Source organism: Brugia malayi, assembly GCF_000002995.4.
Source record: "Brugia malayi strain FR3 genome assembly, contig: Bm_v4_ChrX_scaffold_001, whole genome shotgun sequence".
Lineage (NCBI taxonomy): Eukaryota > Metazoa > Nematoda > Chromadorea > Rhabditida > Onchocercidae > Brugia > Brugia malayi.
The window spans coordinates 4,821,557-4,842,480 of record NW_025062479.1 but is presented as its reverse complement, the minus strand read 5'-3'; the positions used below and the strand labels follow the sequence as shown (position 1 = coordinate 4,842,480).

Sequence of the window (20,924 nt, the reverse complement as noted above, 5' to 3'; positions counted from 1 at the left end):
CTTCCAAAGCAAAGTCCGAAATTATTGCTCAGTTGGTTCTTTGAGTCTTTCCAAGGCCAACAGATTCTTGACATCTTCCTCGTTCCTAGTGATAGTTTGTTTGTTACTTTTCATCATTGCCAGCATTTGTTTTATCTTAAATGCCAATTAATTCCAGTTTCCGAAAACGTTTAGAATATTGATGGTATTGACTAGATAAGCATGGTCCACTGATATGGTTTTATTGTTGTGAACTTCATTTATATATCCACTTACAACTAGCATAGATTCAACCTTTGTATGGATCAAGGAAGATCCGTATCTTAAGTTCTCTACTTTGTCGAACTGAATAAACTTAAAGAAGTGATAAGCAACCATGAGAATGTCCGGTTGTTTCCATTGGCCTTTGAAGTTGCTTAATTGATTTTATTTCTTTATCTTCGATAATCCCTTTTTGTTTAGACCAACTACTTGTAATTACATTCGTCAAGTAGGAAACTGTTACTGCATCTAATTGGATTATTTCCTTATTCCAATAGTAAGATACGTTTTTGTTGTCTTATTTCCAAATGAAGCAGTGTTTAGCTCCATTTCTTTGGTTCTTTATAGATTTAATCAATATGCCAATTCCTTTGCTATGAACAATAATTGAGAAGCAATATCAAATAGAGCTAAATTTCTGGGCGCCTGGGATCGATAACATTTATTTCTTGAATTTCCTTTTCGGTAACAGAATTAGCGATTGTGAGCGAATCCAGTTTTTCCTTGTTGGAATCCACTGTTTGCTTAACTTTCTTGCAAGTAAGATACACAGTGCCGTACTGTGTGAACGTTTATAATGGAAGCACAAAAGTTTCCCTTTTTAGCAATCACTTGTTGCATGCTGTTCAAAGACATTTGAAACATGCAGTGATTTTCCTTAAACGTTCCATCTGGAAATTTTATTAACATATTTAAAAAACCTAACTTTTATTCACAATGACAAATTCGTATTAATTTGGGAACAAGTGATGGGCTTCCATTTCACAAATATTTATTTTGAACACTTTAGATAGTAAACACAGTGATCATCAAAAATTGCTGCAAAGAAGTGAACATAAAAACAAGAACGGCACTCAGCTCGTACATGGACTGTTGTTTCACCTTCCAACGATCCGCCAAGCGTAATCAGATGGCTCGTGTGTTGATACTAATGAATGTGATTCTCTGAAAAATAAATTAAGTAATTGGAAAATAAAATGAACAGGGAGATGATTGACAACATGTGCCCTTACATATTATTAGAAAATATCAAAGGTTTAATTAATTTACATTGCAAGTCATGAAATATTGAATTCATATATATCGTGAGATGAATTTTCTAGCTCAATACCTGAACTAATTTTAGTTTGTGTTTTCTTTAAATAAGTCAGCGTCTAATAATGTCAATCTGCTGCAATCAGTTACATTTTTGAGCATTTCTGAGCTTGAAGCACATTTCCGAGCCTGAAAAACCAGAACTTGTTGCGATAACAGAATACAGATTTTTATTTTATGCAGGAAATTTTTCATTTACCTCTAAAAATTGAGCTATCCACCAATGATCATTAGGCAAAACAATTGTCGAAGAATTGTTGAGTTATAAAGCCTCCACTGGGTAAAGTGTGCATAATCTTGGTAACATAACATAAATAAAGTTGCTACAGGTAGACACGAGCTGGAATCGTGATTACATAATAGGCTGTCCAGTTGAGAGCATACCCGTTTGCTTTGTAATAGTTTGAGATCTTCAAATCCAAGACCGACAAATAATTCAATGATGACATTGATGATACGTACATCTGGAATTTTTTCCTTTGGAAATCATAGTGAGTGCTTCCTAATCTTATTTCGACTTTTTAAAAAAGAAACGAAAAATGGCCATCACAACTGATTGTAGGGATGTGAAAGAGAAGGAAAAAAAGAAAAAAAAAAACAGAAAAGAGGAAAATAAATGCAACACTCTATCTTCAATAATCTCAAAATCAAATATTTTCATTTACAAATCATTTGGTCCATCAACTTATACCAAATAACTAATGAATTGAAGGAGCAGTTAGGACAGCTCAGATGGCCGATTTTGCTTAAATCATTTGTAGTTTTTATAACAAGTATTTCAGAACATTTTATTTGTATTGCATTATTTATACTATGATCAATCCAATTTTTATGTAAATTTTGTAGCGAATTTTAAAATCTTTGGATATGAATATTATAATATCAAATGAGCAGCTTTTTTGAAACCAAATAATGAAAAGGTGAATTCAAATTTTGTAATTGAGAAAATAAAATAATATTTTTATATTTTTTTTTTTTTTAAAATATTTTTAAAATTCCACTTATGCATTAAAGTTTACTGCTTTAAAGTAGTCCACTGCTGTCGAAATGTAACAGTTCCAGAAATTGACAGCAATCTGAACGCAAACATTTTCAATCAGTGGATATACTTCAAGCGACAAATAAAACAAAAGTGTGTAAAGAAATAAGAATGAGAAAAATAGAAAGATGATAAACTATTGTGTCGGCAGTTTGATGAATTTTTTAAGGTAATAAAAAAAAAAAAAATGCATCGCTAGATAAACGCACCCGGATTAATGCTAGAAGGAAAAGATATGGAGAAAAATTCAAAAGAACACGGCAATTTATTTATGGTTGAGAAGCAAATGAAATTAAGCGGATGACCTTCCCAATAATTTAAATCTTTCCAAAATATATTTTTTCTGGTCTTTTTTCATCAAGGTATGGTAAACAATTTATTTTAATTTAATTATTAATTTCTACCTAGCTTCCCAATATTAGAATACTTCGTCTTTTCTTATCCTATTTTTTTTCATCCAGAAGTCTTATAAGTTATTAACCAGCACTTATAGGATTTCAATAACTATTTATGATCTCATTCCAGCAACCCAAACAATTCCTAAATCATGTTTTACATTTCGGAAGTTTTGAAAAAAATGGAATTTATTCGTTATAAATGCAAGGTCTCACATCAGTTCTTTTTTTTTACCGCATTTTTATATAAAAATGCCCTATAATCTTAGAGCAGCTGAATAGTCATACCTTGAAACTTGCATTGTCATTCATTTGTAGCTTATTAATAGTAGGATTTTTTAAATGCAAAAGCATCCGATTTCAACCATCTGGAAAATTTCTAGAAGTTGGAAAAACTTGCATCAAGTATCAATGCACAATTACCATTCTCATCCCTGATCGTTTCGAATTCCAAACCTGGAAGCTTTGATAAACAATTGTTCTTTGAAACTATCGTTTCTCTAAAACTAAATTTCTTTTCATTTTAGAAATAGAATTTACTTCCAACGACCTCCTCTGCACAATATGTTTTTCCTCAGCATCTTTCGTATACCGCTTAGAAATTTGTAGGAACCACATTTTTAATACACAACGAAGTACAAAATGAATAACAATACAAAACTGAATACCAATAAAAATCAAAGCCTATCACTCATCCGAAGTGCTTTGAGAAGTTACAGAAAACTAACAAAAGATTAGTAAACATCTTCATTTCCAAGCAACAAAATCATAAATTTCAAGTTCATTGTGATGAGTTAATTCTTACGCTAATTTTTTAATTTGGAAAGACAACGAAATATCATTCCCTTTTTTAAGCACAATAAGTGCAATAATCAACAACTACAAATTAGTTAACGTAAGTTCATTGCGAAATAAAAATAATGAGAACATAAATAAAAGTAAATAACATTACATAATCAACTACACATAAATAATATTACAATCATTACGATAATATACCAGAAATTAAAAAAATTTTTTTGTAAGAAATTCTTAAATTTGATTGAATATAGAATTGATAACGACAGAAAAGCACAAAGAAAAACGCTCATCTCCAAAAAGCGGTTTACATGCACCTCTTCACATAAAAATCGATTTGGAAACACTATAGTGGAAAATTTTGGGAAAACATTCCCATGATTTCTTGCCACTAATCTCTTATCAATGGATTAATTAAGAAACACAAGTTTAAGATACTAAGCCTTATTCCCTGTTATAAATACCACAATTCATTGACAATTTTATGAGGAAGGGATGAAACAACCATCAAACAGGAGGCAATTAAATATGAATCGCACATAAGAACATATGGTTAAAAAATATTTCGAAATAAATAACATGTGTAAAAAGTATCAAACAAAATATTTATTAGTGGAAAATGATAGTTATTTTTCTTCTTTTGCTTTGTAAAATGCTAAGGCTGTTTGTTATCTTCATCACCTGAGGAATCATCACATGCAGCTACTGCTTCAGTACCATAGTAGCGATCGCCAAAATTACCCATTCCCGGAATGACATAGTACAGTTCATTGATATCCGGATCTACAGCAGTTGTCAATAAAGTAACCTGGAAACCAATGAATAGCATGACCGTTGTTGAAATAGCAAGAATTTTTGATTAGCAAAGTAAGATTTGAGACATACTTTAGGAAAAGCATAAGCAAGTGAATGTACACCAGTTCCAGCCATAAGCAGCGATAGTAGTAGAATATTTTCTTCAAGTACATCATGATCTAATAGTACACGAATAGCCATCATTGCCGCTGCGCCTATAACAACAGACACACATTACATTGCTAAGACTATTCAACATCTTAGACAATAGGACAAGAACTATTAGCAATATCATAGCATGATAATATACTTTCTGAAACTTCAAAGAGCCAAGAAAGTTATTATACAATTTATGAGGTTAAATCAATCCAGCAAAGACATGGACGTGAAAGTAAAACTACGAAATAACTTCAGAAAAGTTAAAAACTGAAAGCAACTGTGGTGCATGGCATATCTTATCAGTACCTGCCTGGATCATGATCCAAAAACTATAGAAAATAGAAAAAAAACCTGTAGCAACGGTGGCATCCATCAATAGGACTTTATATTGATGAATATTCTTCGGTAGGCGCAGATAGAATAACTCCGGTTCCATGGTTTTCTCATTGGTTTGTATCAAAATTTTTCCCATTTTGCAATCCTTTACAACAGCTCTCAATGCATGTTCCATTGTTTCACCCGCACGCATAATTGTAACACCGCATATCTGTGCAGTATTCCGTTTACCAACGAATCTGTAAATATAAATATGTGATTCACCCACTCATGTAGATTTCCAGAGTTTTCATAGTCTTCATAAGTTTTAAAATAATTTCATAACGTAAGAATTTAATTTCAACTGAAATATACTTTTCCATAGTTGGTGTAGTAACTGTCGCATCCTCGAATCGCATAAAATTCATAGCATTTTCAATCAGTATTCGCATTAGCCGATTAGAATAGAAATTGAATTCATCTCTGAAGACTGGAAAGCTGACGGATGATGTTCCTTACTATTAATTAAACAATGTTTAAATGTAAGTGTTCTTAATTAAAAAAAAAAAAAACTTGCATAACTAACAATATCTCACCTTGGAGTCTTACGATCTCTTATAAATGTATGTAAGCCACGAACTTGTGGTGTTTGTGACACAACTGTTAACGTACGTGGCAACTGTAACGGTAAATCCTTTTGTACCATCCCTGCACGCTGAGAATAAGGATTCTTCGATGCATCATAACCTTAAATTTTAATAATATATTGTGAAGATATTACATTCATCTTCGTTGGTAAGAAATTTCATTTCAGCAAAACACAAAAGTGAAAATCAAATAGCTATTTACCTCTTTCAGCGAGCTGAGTTTTTACTTGCTTAACAATAAGGTCTATGGCTACTTCATTTTCACCACCTCGTGGTACAATAATGTCTGCAATCTTCATACCAGGTGCTATGAACGTATCAAAGGCCGGTTTTACGAACCGCAAATATTGGGTTAAAACACCTGGAAGATCTCGTCCACGATCCTGGATGTCTCTTTCCAGTCTTCGTGCTAGCCGTATATCCGGATCGGTATCCACAAATACCTTAACATTGTCAATAAAAAAAATGCACGACATGCCTTTAAGCCTTTCCTTGTTCAAAAAAGGAAGAAAAAAAAAAAAACATATATATGTAATCAATCAACCATACTTTCATATCCAATAAATCAACCAATTCCTTGTTATGGAAAGCTAAAATGCCTTCGAAAATGAGTATATCGGCGCCATACATTAATTTTGGTTGTTTGTCACGTCGGTGAGTAGTGAAATCATAAACTGGAACCTATAAGCAACTGTCTCGAACTTTTGAAGAAATTCGCTAACTTTGGATTTCCTAAAACTTTAAAACAACATACCTCAACATTTTTACCTTCCCGAAGACGTCGAACAGTTTCGCACATTAAATCAAAGTCGAAAGCCTGTGGGTGATCGAAATTATACTCACTTTTTGCCGCGAGATGATGCTGTCCATCTGTCAGCACCTTTAATATCCTATTTAAGCACAAAAACTTTTAAGACAGTTTAAAAGGCCAGATAGTCTATCACTCAAAAGATGAAAAGAAAATAAGGATGAAAAATTAGATTAAAAAAAGTACTTTGTAAAAAGAATCCATGGATAAAACGGTAACCCAGGGCATTTCCAATCGCTCAATTATTCGTCTGGCAACAGTAGTTTTGCCAGAAGCTGAGCCGCCGCAGATGCCGACCACATATGGTTGTTTCAAAATTTTTCCTTCTCGGTCATACCACGGTGGACGACCTTTCGTATATATACGCTATAAGCTATCAAAAAGTAACAAATGGTTAAAATAAAAATTTTTTCTAAATGTACTTTGAAAGAACGGAAATGTAACTCATCTGCTTTTAAGCAAACAATGTATGAAAATCATTAACAAAATGACTAAAGTAAAATAAAGGGAACTGGGAAAAGAGTGAAAAATATTCTTATGAAATTTTACTTACACGTCCACTTTCTGTTGTAATAAGATGATCTTCGGATTTTGAGCCCGAAATAGTACGCATAGGTCGGTGTAAAGGGAGAGGTGGAGCTGCAGAACCACTAAAACTTCTGACGGTAAACACAAAAAACATCAAAATATTAGATCAATATGCTAAACAATATATAAAAAATTTATCTTAATTACGTAAATGCAGGGGACAGAGCAAAAAAAAGTTAAGACGTAAATAACGACATGCGAAAATACGAAATGAAATCAGGTTCCTTAAACTAAAAGATTCATTCCATAATGATAATTACTTTATGAAAAGAGAGAGAACAATTACCTATTGCTAAGATCATTACGTACTGATGTTAAACCATTGCAAGCATCTGGCAGGGGATCGGCAATTGTTACGTGACGTTCTACGTGCTCACGCATTACGTTTTAACTGCAAATTTTCAGCGTGTTTGCTTTCGTCAAACAACAATGAATAGTGAGTGACCGTAGTGCATCAACCTTTTACCAAATAGATGTGAATTCGCTGATGGTAAAACTGCAACATGAGAGAAAGGATGGAAACAGAATTTCAGATAAAAAGGGAATCATAATAACCTACTACAATGCATTGAGGAAGGAAAGAGTTGTTATTTAAGGAATAAAATGAACCCACTAAGTGGTTGTTTATTTGATAAGTTGCTAACTGATGCCGTATAACAATAAACTAAATAAAATTCAAATATCAAAATGTGGGAAGAATTTGTGGAAAAGTTAAAGGAATTTAGGCAGGGAGCGACTAGTATGAGATATTAAAAAGAAAAGTATAGCCTAGCTCAGGAAATTTGGTTAATGCAACATGGTGAGACACGCAAATGCAGGAGGTCAATTTTATAGACATACATCATCCGACGACGCAGAACATCAGGTGGACAGATTTGCTGAGTGCAACACATCGATGCGCTTCTTGTGCTGCAAACTGCAGCACTCCTATATAATCCATCCAAAGACATCGACTCTTTAAAAACGAGAAAAGGTATGCAGGATTAGACGGAGAAAGAAATGTTACCGAATCCTTTCCGCAGATAGAATCAATCATCTTTAAACCGAAGACCAGGAAGATGTTTCACATTTTAACCGGTTAAAAAATGAATAGCATTCGTAGTCATACAGTTAGTTACCTGTGTGTGGAAACATGGCAACAAACATTTTGGAAGGCTTCAATGCCGAATGATATGTTAACCGGCTGATGCTAAGCCATTCAGATAAGCAGACGTATTACAGAAAGCATCAGTACGGAATCGTGTATATCTGGCGCTACTGGATTTGATACGTTTCACTTGAATAGTTGGGCAGAAGAGGGGAAGAAGAGCAGGAAGGTGCCGATAAATCTCTTGTTTTCCTAAACGAACTAAGAGTTTTTAGGTTCTCAAGTCCTGTCCAATAAATTTTTCAGTAGAAGTAAAATTTTTGAAATGTAAAAATTCAAATATGAAACATGATCTTTACTAAAATAAAATGGATCCGTCAACTAGATAAAAATAGATGCCAGGATAAATACAGCTGTTGAGTTTAAATCAAAAAACGGATTACTTGAAAAAAACACTGATCAGTTATTTACAACAATTCCTTCGACCAACGCCTTATTTCAGTATCAGTAAAAATTTTAATTTATGCAAATATGCTTTTAGTAATATGATTAGAGATAATTATCGACGTCCGAATTTCATTTTCAAATTAAACAACACTTAATTTTGCAACACATTAATAAAGCAACTAATCGTTCTCTTAACTGGAAGAAATTAATCTGATATTGGAGATGGCAACAAATGTTGCACATCACAAATAAATTAATGTCGAGAACAAGAAATTAAACAAAATCATTAGGAATGAATCAAATTACGAGACTAGAATGTAACAGACGACACACAGTATCAATGAGATAATCTAAACTTCGACCTCTCAAATGCTGTAAGAGAGGAAAACACAATAGTTGAGTCATTTCTGTGCTGGTTGGTGGCGCGATAAATAATAAAAGCAACCGGCAATGGTAGTTGAAGTATGCTCAGTGACGATGGTAAATAATAAAAATACACAATAAATAGAGGGAAGAATGCAAACAAAACAATTCAAAAGCTATTAAAACTTCTTTTTTTTTTGTTATCGAGAATATTTTCTGAGCATACAGATCAAATGAAATTCAATGCATCTTCTCATAACGAAATGATTGACGAAAAACCATGTTACCTTTTCAAGCAAATAAAAAGTACAGTTTGTTTGCAGTGCTCACTTCGTTACCATTCCAGTTATGCTCTTTTCGTTTTCACTAAATTCAAAATCTGCTAAAATTTCTTCAAAAACTCAACATTTATATTAGGCCAAATGGAATGGATTTATCAAATTTGTCCATTACACCATTACTGAATATTTTGGAATGAGAGAAAATGAAATTCACAACCAAAATATGCTGCAAAGATAATAATTAAGAATATATCGGCAATAATTCTGAATATAATACACTCTTTAGAATATGCATCATACATACAAAATAAGAGATCAGTCTACCTTGAGGTAATTGATTTGCTCATTTGCTGATTTCAAATCCTAGCATTCTCGAGAATTTGAAATTAGGCAGGTAAGAGAAAAGCCATGAAGAAATGCACTTCCTAATTCACGGTTTATTAGTTTTTCTCCAAATTTTATTAATGAAATCAATCTTATTAATAAATCTATTAATAAAATTGAATGTGTGCAAAACGGTTTTTTATTGCAGTTATTTCAAGCAAATGCACAGTTACTCTTAATGAATGGAAATCAGATCAAAGTCACGAAAAAACTAGAACTATAACTTTTTAAAAGTTGAATTCCGCCCTGTCAACCACATAATTCTATCTCAACCAAATGAAAAAAGGGAATCAATAAGTAACATTTATTAGCAAAGTTATTGGAAAGCGACGTTCCTTTCCTATACACCATTGTCCTACCGTTTTTTGTAACTTTACAACAACTCTTCATTCTATTTTCTCCCGTTACTCCAAAATCATAACACAAAAGCATGACTTTACTACTAACTTTCATAAAATATTAGGTTCACGTATTTCTGAACATTAAACTGGTATCTCTGGTTCGCTCTCAACTGTCTTGTGCACGTAAAATTTCCTGCTCCCTTTCTGTTGACTATAGGAGCTGGATACGGGTTTTGAAGTTTGATAATTTTCTCCTGTAGCATTCTGCAACATAATCCCCAATCTACAAATCCCTGGAAGAGATAAAAAGACTTCTGTGCCTTCCTTAGCATGTTAATGAAAAGTACAAGTATGCTACTCTCTTTCTCAAATTTTGATTCTCTGGTAAACTCATCCCCCCTCCATCACCAATTCCCTAACATAGCACTTTCTTTTCAAATTAGCAAAATTTATCACTGCAAAATGTTGTGGTGGTAATGACCAGAACCCAAGCAAACCAAAATACTTATTAGACAAATTAAAACACAAGACCGTTGGAGTGAACACGGTCTCACTGCTTTGTTAAACATCGAGAATGAGATTATCAGCTAGGTGTGTATTGATAAAATGCAAGACATTGCATATAATTACTTTATAAGTGTTCATAAACTATAAGGGGAACACCATGAACAAAAGGAAAGCAAATGCAGCACAACTTAACGGGTTAAATTTGTTTCAAAAGTGAAATCTGATGTAAAGATCTATGAACTGCAAAGTTTCCTTTTTTGCTTTTTTAATAGAAGCATTTATTTTCAATCAATACGGAACCCCTTTCGCCTAACTAATTTCAAAATTCTGAGTAAAGTGGACAACAGTTGAACATGCAAGCACAGATGGGTGTGAGTTCTTCAGACCAAAGTTCTGATAACCTCTCTCTCCAAAAAGATTTCAACCAACAAGAAATATCCAATAATTTCCTTGTTTGAAGTTGTAGAAAATCAATAATGTTGAAGATGAAAGATATAGAATATCAATAGTTAACTGAACGAAAGTAGCAGTGGTTTAACTACATCGAAAACATCACTTTAAAGATTATAAAAGGGAACCAGAAGAACTTAGTCGTGATTCAAATTAAAATGAATCAGTAACCTTTCCAGTAGCGAATTTACTTTGCAAAAATGAAACAGATAAATTGCCAACTGTAAGGTCGCAAACACCATAAGAAAATATAAACTGTCAAAAAACTATCAAAAACCCGATAGCTGGCAGATGTCTACAAATTACGAAAACCCGTACAGATGATGAAGCGAACTGAAAAAGATTGTTGAACAAATGAAGATACGATTGGAAGAAATGAAATTCGGCAGTTAAATCCTAATTTTCTTTTTTCGCTTGAAATGCTTCTATGCCCAAATACCTTCGGCATCATCTTCCTAGAAGAAATGAAAAAGTCAGCAAAGGCCTCACTGATAGTTTACACTTTATATTCACTCATAGTTTACTTTATAAAGGTTAAAAAGTTAATACTCGTCTAAAAACTCATTGTTAAAACAAACAAAATCGAATTTAAAAAATCAGGAAAGAGTCATAAAAATGTACAATTTGTCAGTGTTTAATACATGTAACATTAAATTACTCTGAACACAACTACTAAATCTGATAAACATAAAGGGTTTTTCTTGCAAAAAGAAACCCAACCTGATCAGTAACAGCTTCACGCGGTGTAGGAAGACTTGCTGGAGCACTGACTGCTGTAATCGTAGTAAGACCGCCTTCTTCTGAGAGGTCATTGGCTAAATATTCATAAAACAAATAAGTAAAAAAATCATAATTTTAAAATGCATATTTTCCTACAATCCTGAACCCCAGTTTTTGAAGAATATTATCTGCAATTTTGCAATGTCGATCTCTCACCTACGCTTAAATTAGCAGAGCTGAGAAGCTGGGCGCGACGTTCATTTTCTTCTTTTAATTTTTCCATCAGTTTTTCTTTATGATGGCGTAGGGTTTCTATCTCTTCGCGTGGTCTCTCCCTGGACTGTTCCAACAATGCAATGTGAGCATCTTTTTCGGCAATTGCTGCTACCAACGCTTCATGCCTACGAAATGCGCATAATATTAATGTCAAGTGAATCCAAATATCGTTATATTGCTTTCTAAATAAAGCTTCAAAAAAATCTAACTTTAGTTGCAGCAGCTGCTCGATATGTCTTCGCTTTTCAAGTTCTAAAGAACGCAGCATTTCCTCCCGTTCATTACTTGTCAACTTCTTCACATGACGTCGAAGCTCATTTAATTCACGGCGACATTCGGTCAACTTAAATTAACCATTAAGAAAATTAGATTCAAAAAGCTACAAGATTTATGTCCATCGAACTAAACATAGTTCACTTTAAAAAAAGAATAGGTGAAATACATACTTGAGCAGCAAGTTGCTGACTAAGTTGCTTCTGCTGGGCAACATGAAGCTCTCTTTCAGCTGTTATACTTACTGATTCACGCAGAGCTTCTTCTAGCTCCTCCACTCTGCAAAGTCGAAAATACATTACAATAAAAATTAAACATTTTAGGCTCAGCAAGAGATCCAGAAATGCAAAAAAAAAAAACCCCAAAACCCCAAAAACCAGAATGAACAACAGAACCTAGACTTAAGAGATCCTTCAGTTGAGAGAGCAGAAAATTCGGATCGAGTCTGACTAACTGCCGAAGTAATATCACCCTTGTGAATATCCTCCAGTTTGCTAAAAAAATGGAACAGATTCTAGTTAAGAATTTATCCAAAAGACTACAAAAATGATTCTCCTTCCACGCAATTAAAAGAAGAAAATAAAATAATGCAGAAACCGAAAAACAAACAACATACCTTTGCAGCTGCTTACAATGCGAAATTATAGAAGTCTTTTCTTTCTCAAGTCTTTGCACTATTCGAAGAAGAGATTCAATCTCTTTTCTCGCTTCAGCAAGCTGAAAAGTTTGATCACGTCAATTTTCAAAAAGCAGATCTGCTGTTTTAGATCAAAAACACTGTATTTAAAATTGTATTGGGAGGCCTGTCTATTATAAATAAGAATCAAATAAAAATTATTCAATTGAGAACAGATTTTGGTAACAGTTTTCTAAAATCACTCACCTCTTCGTCGTTTGAAAGCTGTGGTGCACGACCTTTACAGTGCCGTTCTACTGTTACCAGTTCTTGGTCAAGGTCACCTATTTTTTCACTTTGTGACTCTAGTAGTATTTCTCTGAAACCGCTCAGTAACTGAGTTGAATAATTCATTTCCTTTACCTCAACATCGAATAATTTAAAGCAAGGGCCCTGATTTTTTAATAAATTTATAAGATATGACGAATGTTAATTCTTTCTTCGAACGTTAGATAAAGCTTACCCTTGTATCAATGCTTCTTCACCAACTTATACTAGAATGTGATACGGAAATCTGTAATGGAATGGCGAACTTACGCTGTTAGATGTATTTTGATAATAATACTCGCGAAACTCGAAAATTTTATCTGGGAAGCTGAATACTGTAACAATAAATAATGTGAAAACTACCGGTCGGCTAATTCTTTCTGTAAGCTTTCGATTGTTGCTATTAGTTGTCGATTTTCCGCTTGAAATGTTTCCAACTGCTGCATTTTTTCTTTTTCAGCATTGTGGCGTAGTTCATTAATTAACGATTGCATTCTCATTTTTTCCCTGAAACAGCTGGCATGCAAGCTATAAAAGGCCTATAATAATGATTAAGCATTAAATTTAGAGCTGGTACTGAATTCAACAGAATGTAAAACAGTAGTACTTAGAATTTAAGAACTCCTCCTCCTTAGATATAAGTAGATTAAAACAGCAATGTTATGCCAACCTATTAGCTTCATCAAGATGCATCTGCAACTCTTCTTCCTTCTGTACGTCCGGATTTGTCAGAAGTTTTTGCTTGATCTTTTCCAGTTCGTTTTCTTTCTCGTGTAGTAAACCTTCCATAGCATCAATCCGCGCCAATAACTGACTGATTTTTTGCTCATAATTCTGCATGTGAATTTATTAAGTTCAAATTCGAAAGTAACTTGCTTGAAATTTGATAATTTATTTATTCAGTATTAAAAGTAAAAGAAAAAATACCTACTCTATTACTATCACGAAGGTCTGACACTCTGTTCTTCTCGACCGTTAAATCTGCTTCCAGACGTTCAGAAGTTTTCTCTTTTTGTTCTATTTGTATATTTTTGGTTTCCAGTTTAGCACGCAGTGCTTCAATCTAAAAACATCTAAAACTTTCACAATAAATAAGGAAAAATAAGGGTCACACCTTGTTAAGTTTGTAAAACTAGTTGAAAAAAAAAAAATACAATATTGTAACTTACATCAGACTGCAACAGCGTTGCATGTTTTTCCTTTGCTGCTGACGATTCACGAAAAACTTCAACACGCTTCCTCAAGTCTTCAACGGCTTCCGTTGCAGCTTGCAATCGTGTCTGCACTGAAGAGAGTTCAGCTACCCTGTGAAGTAAAAAATTAAAGTGCATTCTCAAGAAAATTGCTTTTCGAAATTAATGAGACAAAACTTTCGATTACTGAATGAAACTAACTTTTGTGCCAGTTCCAACTCACTTCGTTCCATCTTCATACGAAGTGTGTTGATCTCATGAGGAGTTATAGTTTTATCAGTAAAATCGCGCGGAAGTTCCGCTCGCTCTGATCGTAACATCGCAATTTCGTCTTCTAGGTCTGCTATTTGTTGGTCCTAAAGTCAAAATGTCATATAAAAAAGTGTTTTATAAAAATTGAATTACGACTATAAAAGATGCCGCAAGAAAGTTACCCAAAAATGCACACCTTAGCAGCATGAGATGCTGCAACTGGTAATTGCGAAAAATGTCGGTCCATCGATCTAATCTGCTCTTCTCGGATCTCAAGCAATGATTCTAATTGATTACATCGCGTTTCTAAATCAGCCATACGACTACCACCATCATGATATGTAACTGCAGCTGTGCACTCCATGAGCCGCCTAATCGTTTCATCTTTTTCAGCAAGCTCGCACCGACAGTTTTCAAGTTCTGTCTCCAACTCTGCAACTCGAAATCCAGAACCATTCTGCGGTCCAGCCTGAAAAATCATGTCAACTATCAATGAAGTTACACGAGAGCATAAACGGACGTAAACACAATACAAAATAGTTGCAATGATTGGAAACTTCGTATAAAGTTGCGTGCAGAACAATACAACTTTCAACTTTACTAACTTGTCTCTGCAAAGCTACAAGTTTTGCTGTTTCCTCCTTTCGTAATTGTCTTTCACGTTTCAATTCAGGACTCCAAAATGTTTTTATAGAACTCATAGTTGAATTCAACTTCTGTATAGCCATTTCGTAATCTTGCTTCAAGAGCTTATAAGCTCGAACGGATTGTGTATCCGATAATCCATAAGTGTCACTATTATATGAACAGGTACTGAAAAACTTTAAATTACGGTTATAATTTTAAAGAGGAAAATGGAACGGGTCGGTAAAACCAGTAATTAGAAAACAAATTAATTCGAAAAATTATTCTAAAGTAACAGATATATCACTTAAAAGTAAAACATACTTCGCTGATTGCTTCCAAAAATATGCATTTGTTGTTGTAGGATTGGATAAAGATGGCCTAGAATACTGAGATGACATCATATCTGCATCTGCCGTAGAAATGTCCAAATGTAACAGTGGTCGAATTTCATTTGTTCCGCACTCGTTCAACTGCATTCCGTCAAGAGACTTGTGCTGCCTAAATTGTTCAACATTAAAAAGTGAATTTGGAAGACAGTCCTTACTTATATGCAAGACGTCGTCTAAGAACTCGAGAAGTTAACTAGATAATTAATTAGTTTGTTCTTGCAACTTTGTCAGCTGAGCTAAGCTGAACAAAAAGAGAGGAAAGGGACGCAGTGAAAACGTATCAAAGAAAGAAACTAGTGAGATGCAATAACAAATAGAAGAAAAAACGTACCAAGGTAAGTGAAAACATTACCAACAAAATATAAATTTACCGCGACAAAACTTATTTCAATATTCATTTTTCACTATTCACTTTTGGTAGGCATTAAATTTGGAAAAGTTATACACAGAGTAACGAAGTCAACTAAAATCCAGACTAATTACTCTGTTCGTGATTAGGCAAGCATAAATGTGTGAGTCAACTTTACTGAAATCATTGGCTTATACTTCAATACCTCTTTAACCAAAATATACTATTCTCTATGAAGGTACTCGAAGTCTGCATATTGTCTAATACTAAAACATACCATTTGCAAGTTCAGGGAAAATGTTATTTCTGCAGAAAAAAAAAAGGATGAATTAGAAAATGTAAAATGTTTGATGAATAGAAACACCCTGTATGTACGGTCAAAAGATGCATCACAGTTAAAATGTGTACACATCAGGATGTTTCCATGTATGTCATTTGAAGAGTGAGACATGGAAAACACGATAAGATGGATTTAAAACAAAATACAATGAATTATGTTGGCGTGGGAAAAAGATAAAAGTTTCTTTGATAAGAATCATTATTATGTTCAAGCAAAAACATATTATTTTGAAAATGGCGTTTGAAATATAGAGATGGATAGCCTTGAAATACCAGGAACAGCACTTAAAAACCAGAATCGATAACAAATTCTGGAAGTATTGCATCCCTACAATCACCAACAGGGCAGAATGTTTATTCACTTTTATTTCTCAAAAATTTAACTGAAAAAGCAACTGATCCGAGTTTCACAGTGCAATTCGATTCAGTCTATCATATCATTTTCTCTATTTAAAATCCATAGTAGTTCAGCAACAGAATCCGGTATTACTACATAATTATAGTAAGGCAAAAATAATGAACCTTTGCAAAGCAGCGAAACGTCGGTTACTGGAATAGATCGAATTCATTACTTCATTACACTGCACCGTCAAATTTGAAGGTTCAGCACTATGGCTGCGATATACCGCTGTAGCACCGTCCTGCCAATAATGGCTGGGCTCGCACCGAGCAATCAACTGCGTTATCGGAGTTTCTCGCGCACCTTGCTGCCAATTCCAGTTAGCGTCTGCACCTATCGAGCAGAAGGTCCTTTGCAGATGCAAATTGGTCGGTCTGAATGCAATTCCCGCGTATCGCCTATAGAACTGCTTGTTTATCACGAAAATCTCATTGTAAGTGGAACCCTCGGTATTTTAGTCCTTCGAATCTTGATCTTAATTTTTTCTTAAATTACTGTCAGTACAAAAACGTGCAAAATAAAACAACATTTAGGTATACAAATCAAAAAAAAAAAAAAAAATGGAGATATTATCCTATTATAGATTCTCAAGCGGCAAAATGACTGCGAAAAACAATGAACCACAATTCAAATTCAAAAGTAAGCTTCATAATGTAGTGAACAACAACTTTATATTCTTTGTAACAAAAAAGGATTTAACGAGTGGAGAGTGTATAATGTCATGAGATAGGCATAAAATGTGTTTTAGAACAAAACATGTATATATAAAATCACTACTAGCTCCAACAAACAAAGTGTACTTCTTTATCTTTTCGTGGTTGCAAAACTCGGTGGTCTGCAGAAGATGATGGGATGGAATGGGCTAATGTAGAAAACTGCAGGATATTGCCCGGTAAAAGCCTGTGCAATTTATGCATTGATTGTAAGCAACAACTTTTCCATATGTATATATATATATTTAAGAAATATGAGGAGAAAAGAACAGCGGCAACTGTGCAATAACGCATCGATCGACGACGCTTTTGCTTAATAAAAATGTCTCATTCCTTATAAGCAAGCAAATTCTCATCGAAAACTTTACGGCCTGACCCAAGCCTTTCGATCATTCTCTGATTTATTCACTCTCATGAGCTGTCTTTATAACACTGTATCTACTAATTAGTAATATTATGTAGTAGAATATGTATATGGAGAAATAACCTTCTTTAGATAACTAAAATATGCAAGAAAAAGAATTGTCCCTTGAGTAAGTAAGTAATATAAGTAGAGTCATAACCTACCTCAAAAGTTTACACATACGTAGGTTGATTAATTACTTATAGATTTAAATTATTAAGCAATTACCTAAGATGAAAGTGATGGCATCACTAACTAATGGAGCTAAAAGAAATATTAAAATACAGGCCAGAAATCTTTGCCACTAAAAAGTACTATAATCTATCAACATCTCAAAAATTAAAATTGATTAATATTACAGTGGATGGGAACCGAAAATCTCTAACTATAATTTAATAAGGACTGTGGTTTTAATTTATACATCACAATAAAAAACTTGAACTCATCAATGCTGTAAGCTTTTGATTAGAATGTATACCAAAAAGCCGCACTTTTCTCCATATTTCACTTCACATAGGTCCTTTTTTTTCATTTAGCCCTTTTTTAGGTTTATAATAATGGCTCGGGTAATCAGAAGAGGAACCGTTGCTAAGAAAGCGAGAAAATGAAAAAGTGTAAAGGCTCAAAAGACTTTCTGATATAGAAAGTTCGAAAGAGTTTAAACTTATACAGAATTTTGCTGGCCAAAACATTTATTCCTAAAAACCTTTAGTGTTATCAGGAAGATTATAAATCATACTTCGGTGAAGTAGGGACGAAATTTAAACTCATTATTGCTCCTGGAAGACGTTCTAATCCAAATATTAATGGAAGTAGCTCCCATCAGAGCGCAATACGACAGTTTCATAAGTAAACAACAACATCTGAAAGAATGTAGTATTTTGTCAACCTAAGATGACTGGTGTAAAAACAATTTAGCATGTTATTGAGCAATTTCACGAAAATATCATTGTTTTTACATCACTACTGGTCTAGATTAGCTTTAATTTATACCATCAAAAGTAGGAATAGTTAACATCTGTAATGAAAACATTGACCTACCATGATTTCAGCCCACGAAAATTGTTAAATCCAGAAAGAGCAGCACGGATCCATGAAACAGTTACACCATTTAATCTAAAAATGCATGCGAAAACTGCCGTATTAAGAGCTACTTTTCCCGGAGAAATTTAAACAATTCATACGTATAGCCAGAAATTTCTTTATTTACGTGGAAAGCAATAAGAAATATTGGCTTCGGGTGAAGAATATTGGAAGCAGACTAGAATATCATCAGATTTTATGAAATATGACTTGGACTGACTTTTAACAGCTGAAAAGCTCTCAACACCTTACTATTATATTTTTTATTCCACTGATTTTGTTTTTCTTCCCAAAACCCCGTACATGAATCCTTTTGGGTGCAGAACCTTATCAACAACCAACCTCCAATAGATGACCAGTCTTACCTGACAACCACGGCTGAACTGTCACTGCAAAAATACTGCACCACGCACAACATTCCTTAATGCGGCACCATTTTGCAACAACTTTGATTAGTCCGATTCTTGTACAGCGTATAATGTGCGTATAATATACTGGAATCCAGTAAGGTTGCTGTGAATAGGTTTATGTAGTTCATTTATATACGCACGTATCTACAAATAGTTTTCTATCTATTCAGAAATATAAATATTGAAAGTTAATGAGTCATACGTCTAAAATGAGCCTTATGCAAAGATGACTTGATTTTAATTTTTGGATATGGAGTGGTGCAATTTTCTACTTTTCTTTATGATGGAAAAGGAATAAGTTACAGTGAAAACAAAGAAATATAAGGTAGAATGTTTGCAGTTAAGTCAAGAATTCGAGTACAAGAATATATGTTTAATTTAGTATATTTTATGAGGAAGATTAATTCTCTCTTCATTTCATTTCTAAGAAGTCAAGTACCTAAGAACCGAGAAATCGAGCTCCAATATTTTCTCCCTGCTATGTGTACTGATCTATCATCGATTCCCTTCCTTTCTACTTTAGCATTTGGATTGTATTTATTATTGGCATAATGGCACATAGCACTGTCACGGTGTGACAAAAGTGATGAAAAGATTGGCATTTAAACGTTATTGTCTAAGACGGTGCTTTATGTATCGATTGAAGATAGTTTTCATGAAAATGTTTTTGAAAGGGAATAAATTGAATGCATTTGCAGCGAACAACACATCAGCACTTATTTGAAAATTCATTTTATTGTTTATAAGAGATATTAAGGAAATGAAAAAAAGAAGGAAGAAACAGAAACGGGTGACAGGAAATGGACATCCGTTTTTTTTCCACCTTGATGTCATAGGGATCCTGAATTTCCTGTCCTGGACCTGTCTATTTTTCTCTTTCTGCTTTCGTTTTATCGGACCACTCACAGTTCAATAAGTTGATAGAATTCCTAGGAACTTGAATGTGAGCACTTCTCTTTATTATGGTTTTTTCAAAATAATGAATCGTAAGTCACTAGCGTCTAAAAATCAAAAGTATTGTATTAACTCATTAAAAAATTTAATGACTGTTAGGAACAATTTGGCCGTTTCATTCTAATTTACTGCGCTTGCGTCAGATTTGCTGGAATTTTAATTGTAATAAAAGTTTTTTTAAATGTGTCAAGCTGACTAAAACTATGTAAACAACTACACATATTGAGAAATTCTCGCCAAAGTCAATCATAATGGAACAGTATTATTTATTAGTTACGATTGCTCAAATTTTAACCCCATGATCGGAGCAGCTGTCATCTCTCCTCAAATAATGTATTTGGCGCGGGAGAATATACAGTTTTTAAACAAATTAGTTATAAATAAAGGATATTAAGAAATTAATTGCATTCTTTACTTTCATTCCACTGTGTACAAATTACGTCTGCTTATTTATAGTAGCCACAGAACAGAATTTCTTTCATTCGATTGATCGCAATCCAAAAGCATCACTTGAAATGCTAAACGGTAATAAATTAAAATTCCCATTAAATTAGTAAAAAATTACTTTATGATGGATAGTATCCTGGCTACCAACTGAATTTATTAACAATCCTTTTCTTTCAAGAATTAATTTTAACACTACCCAGGAACCAATCAGCTCATGGGATCACGCTGATTTGTATAATATGAGAAGATATTTCCTTATCGATGTGTTAATATTATTGCTTTATTCGCAGATGTGCCCATCTCTTTAAGTTCAAAAGAAGTAGTAAGCAGCCAGCACTGTGTTAGTATTTGGGATTCTGAATTTGAATTTTGTTCTGACTTTTCACTGGGAATAATCTTTGCAGTCATTTCCTA

At 33.6% G+C, this 20,924-nt stretch overlaps 2 protein-coding genes across 2 annotated transcripts; both read right to left on the bottom strand.

The window, feature by feature from the left end:
• Positions 1–4,222: 4,222 nt before the first annotated feature.
• On the bottom strand, positions 4,223–7,260 carry Bm3445 (Uncharacterized protein; the record flags this gene model as incomplete). The annotated part of the gene is made up of 11 exons (XM_001899347.1): positions 4,223–4,375; positions 4,453–4,577; positions 4,873–5,096; positions 5,212–5,319; positions 5,433–5,583; positions 5,686–5,926; positions 6,033–6,164; positions 6,238–6,363; positions 6,478–6,657; positions 6,845–6,941; positions 7,166–7,260. 11 exons carry the CDS (start codon positions 7,258–7,260, stop codon positions 4,223–4,225), a joined length of 1,632 nt encoding a protein of 543 aa, XP_001899382.1.
• Positions 7,261–11,164: 3,904 nt separating this feature from the next.
• Positions 11,165–19,117, bottom strand: Bma-elks-1 (Uncharacterized protein; the record flags this gene model as incomplete). The annotated part of the gene is made up of 19 exons (XM_001899348.2): positions 11,165–11,194; positions 11,460–11,554; positions 11,676–11,860; positions 11,945–12,078; positions 12,182–12,287; positions 12,404–12,502; positions 12,625–12,725; positions 12,892–13,003; positions 13,315–13,458; positions 13,622–13,785; positions 13,883–14,014; positions 14,121–14,256; positions 14,346–14,500; positions 14,593–14,865; positions 15,002–15,209; positions 15,345–15,521; positions 16,623–16,898; positions 18,658–18,732; positions 19,065–19,117. The coding sequence occupies 19 exons, from the start codon at positions 19,115–19,117 to the stop codon at positions 11,165–11,167; spliced, it is 2,655 nt and encodes an 884-aa protein (XP_001899383.2).
• Positions 19,118–20,924: the final 1,807 nt, after the last annotated feature.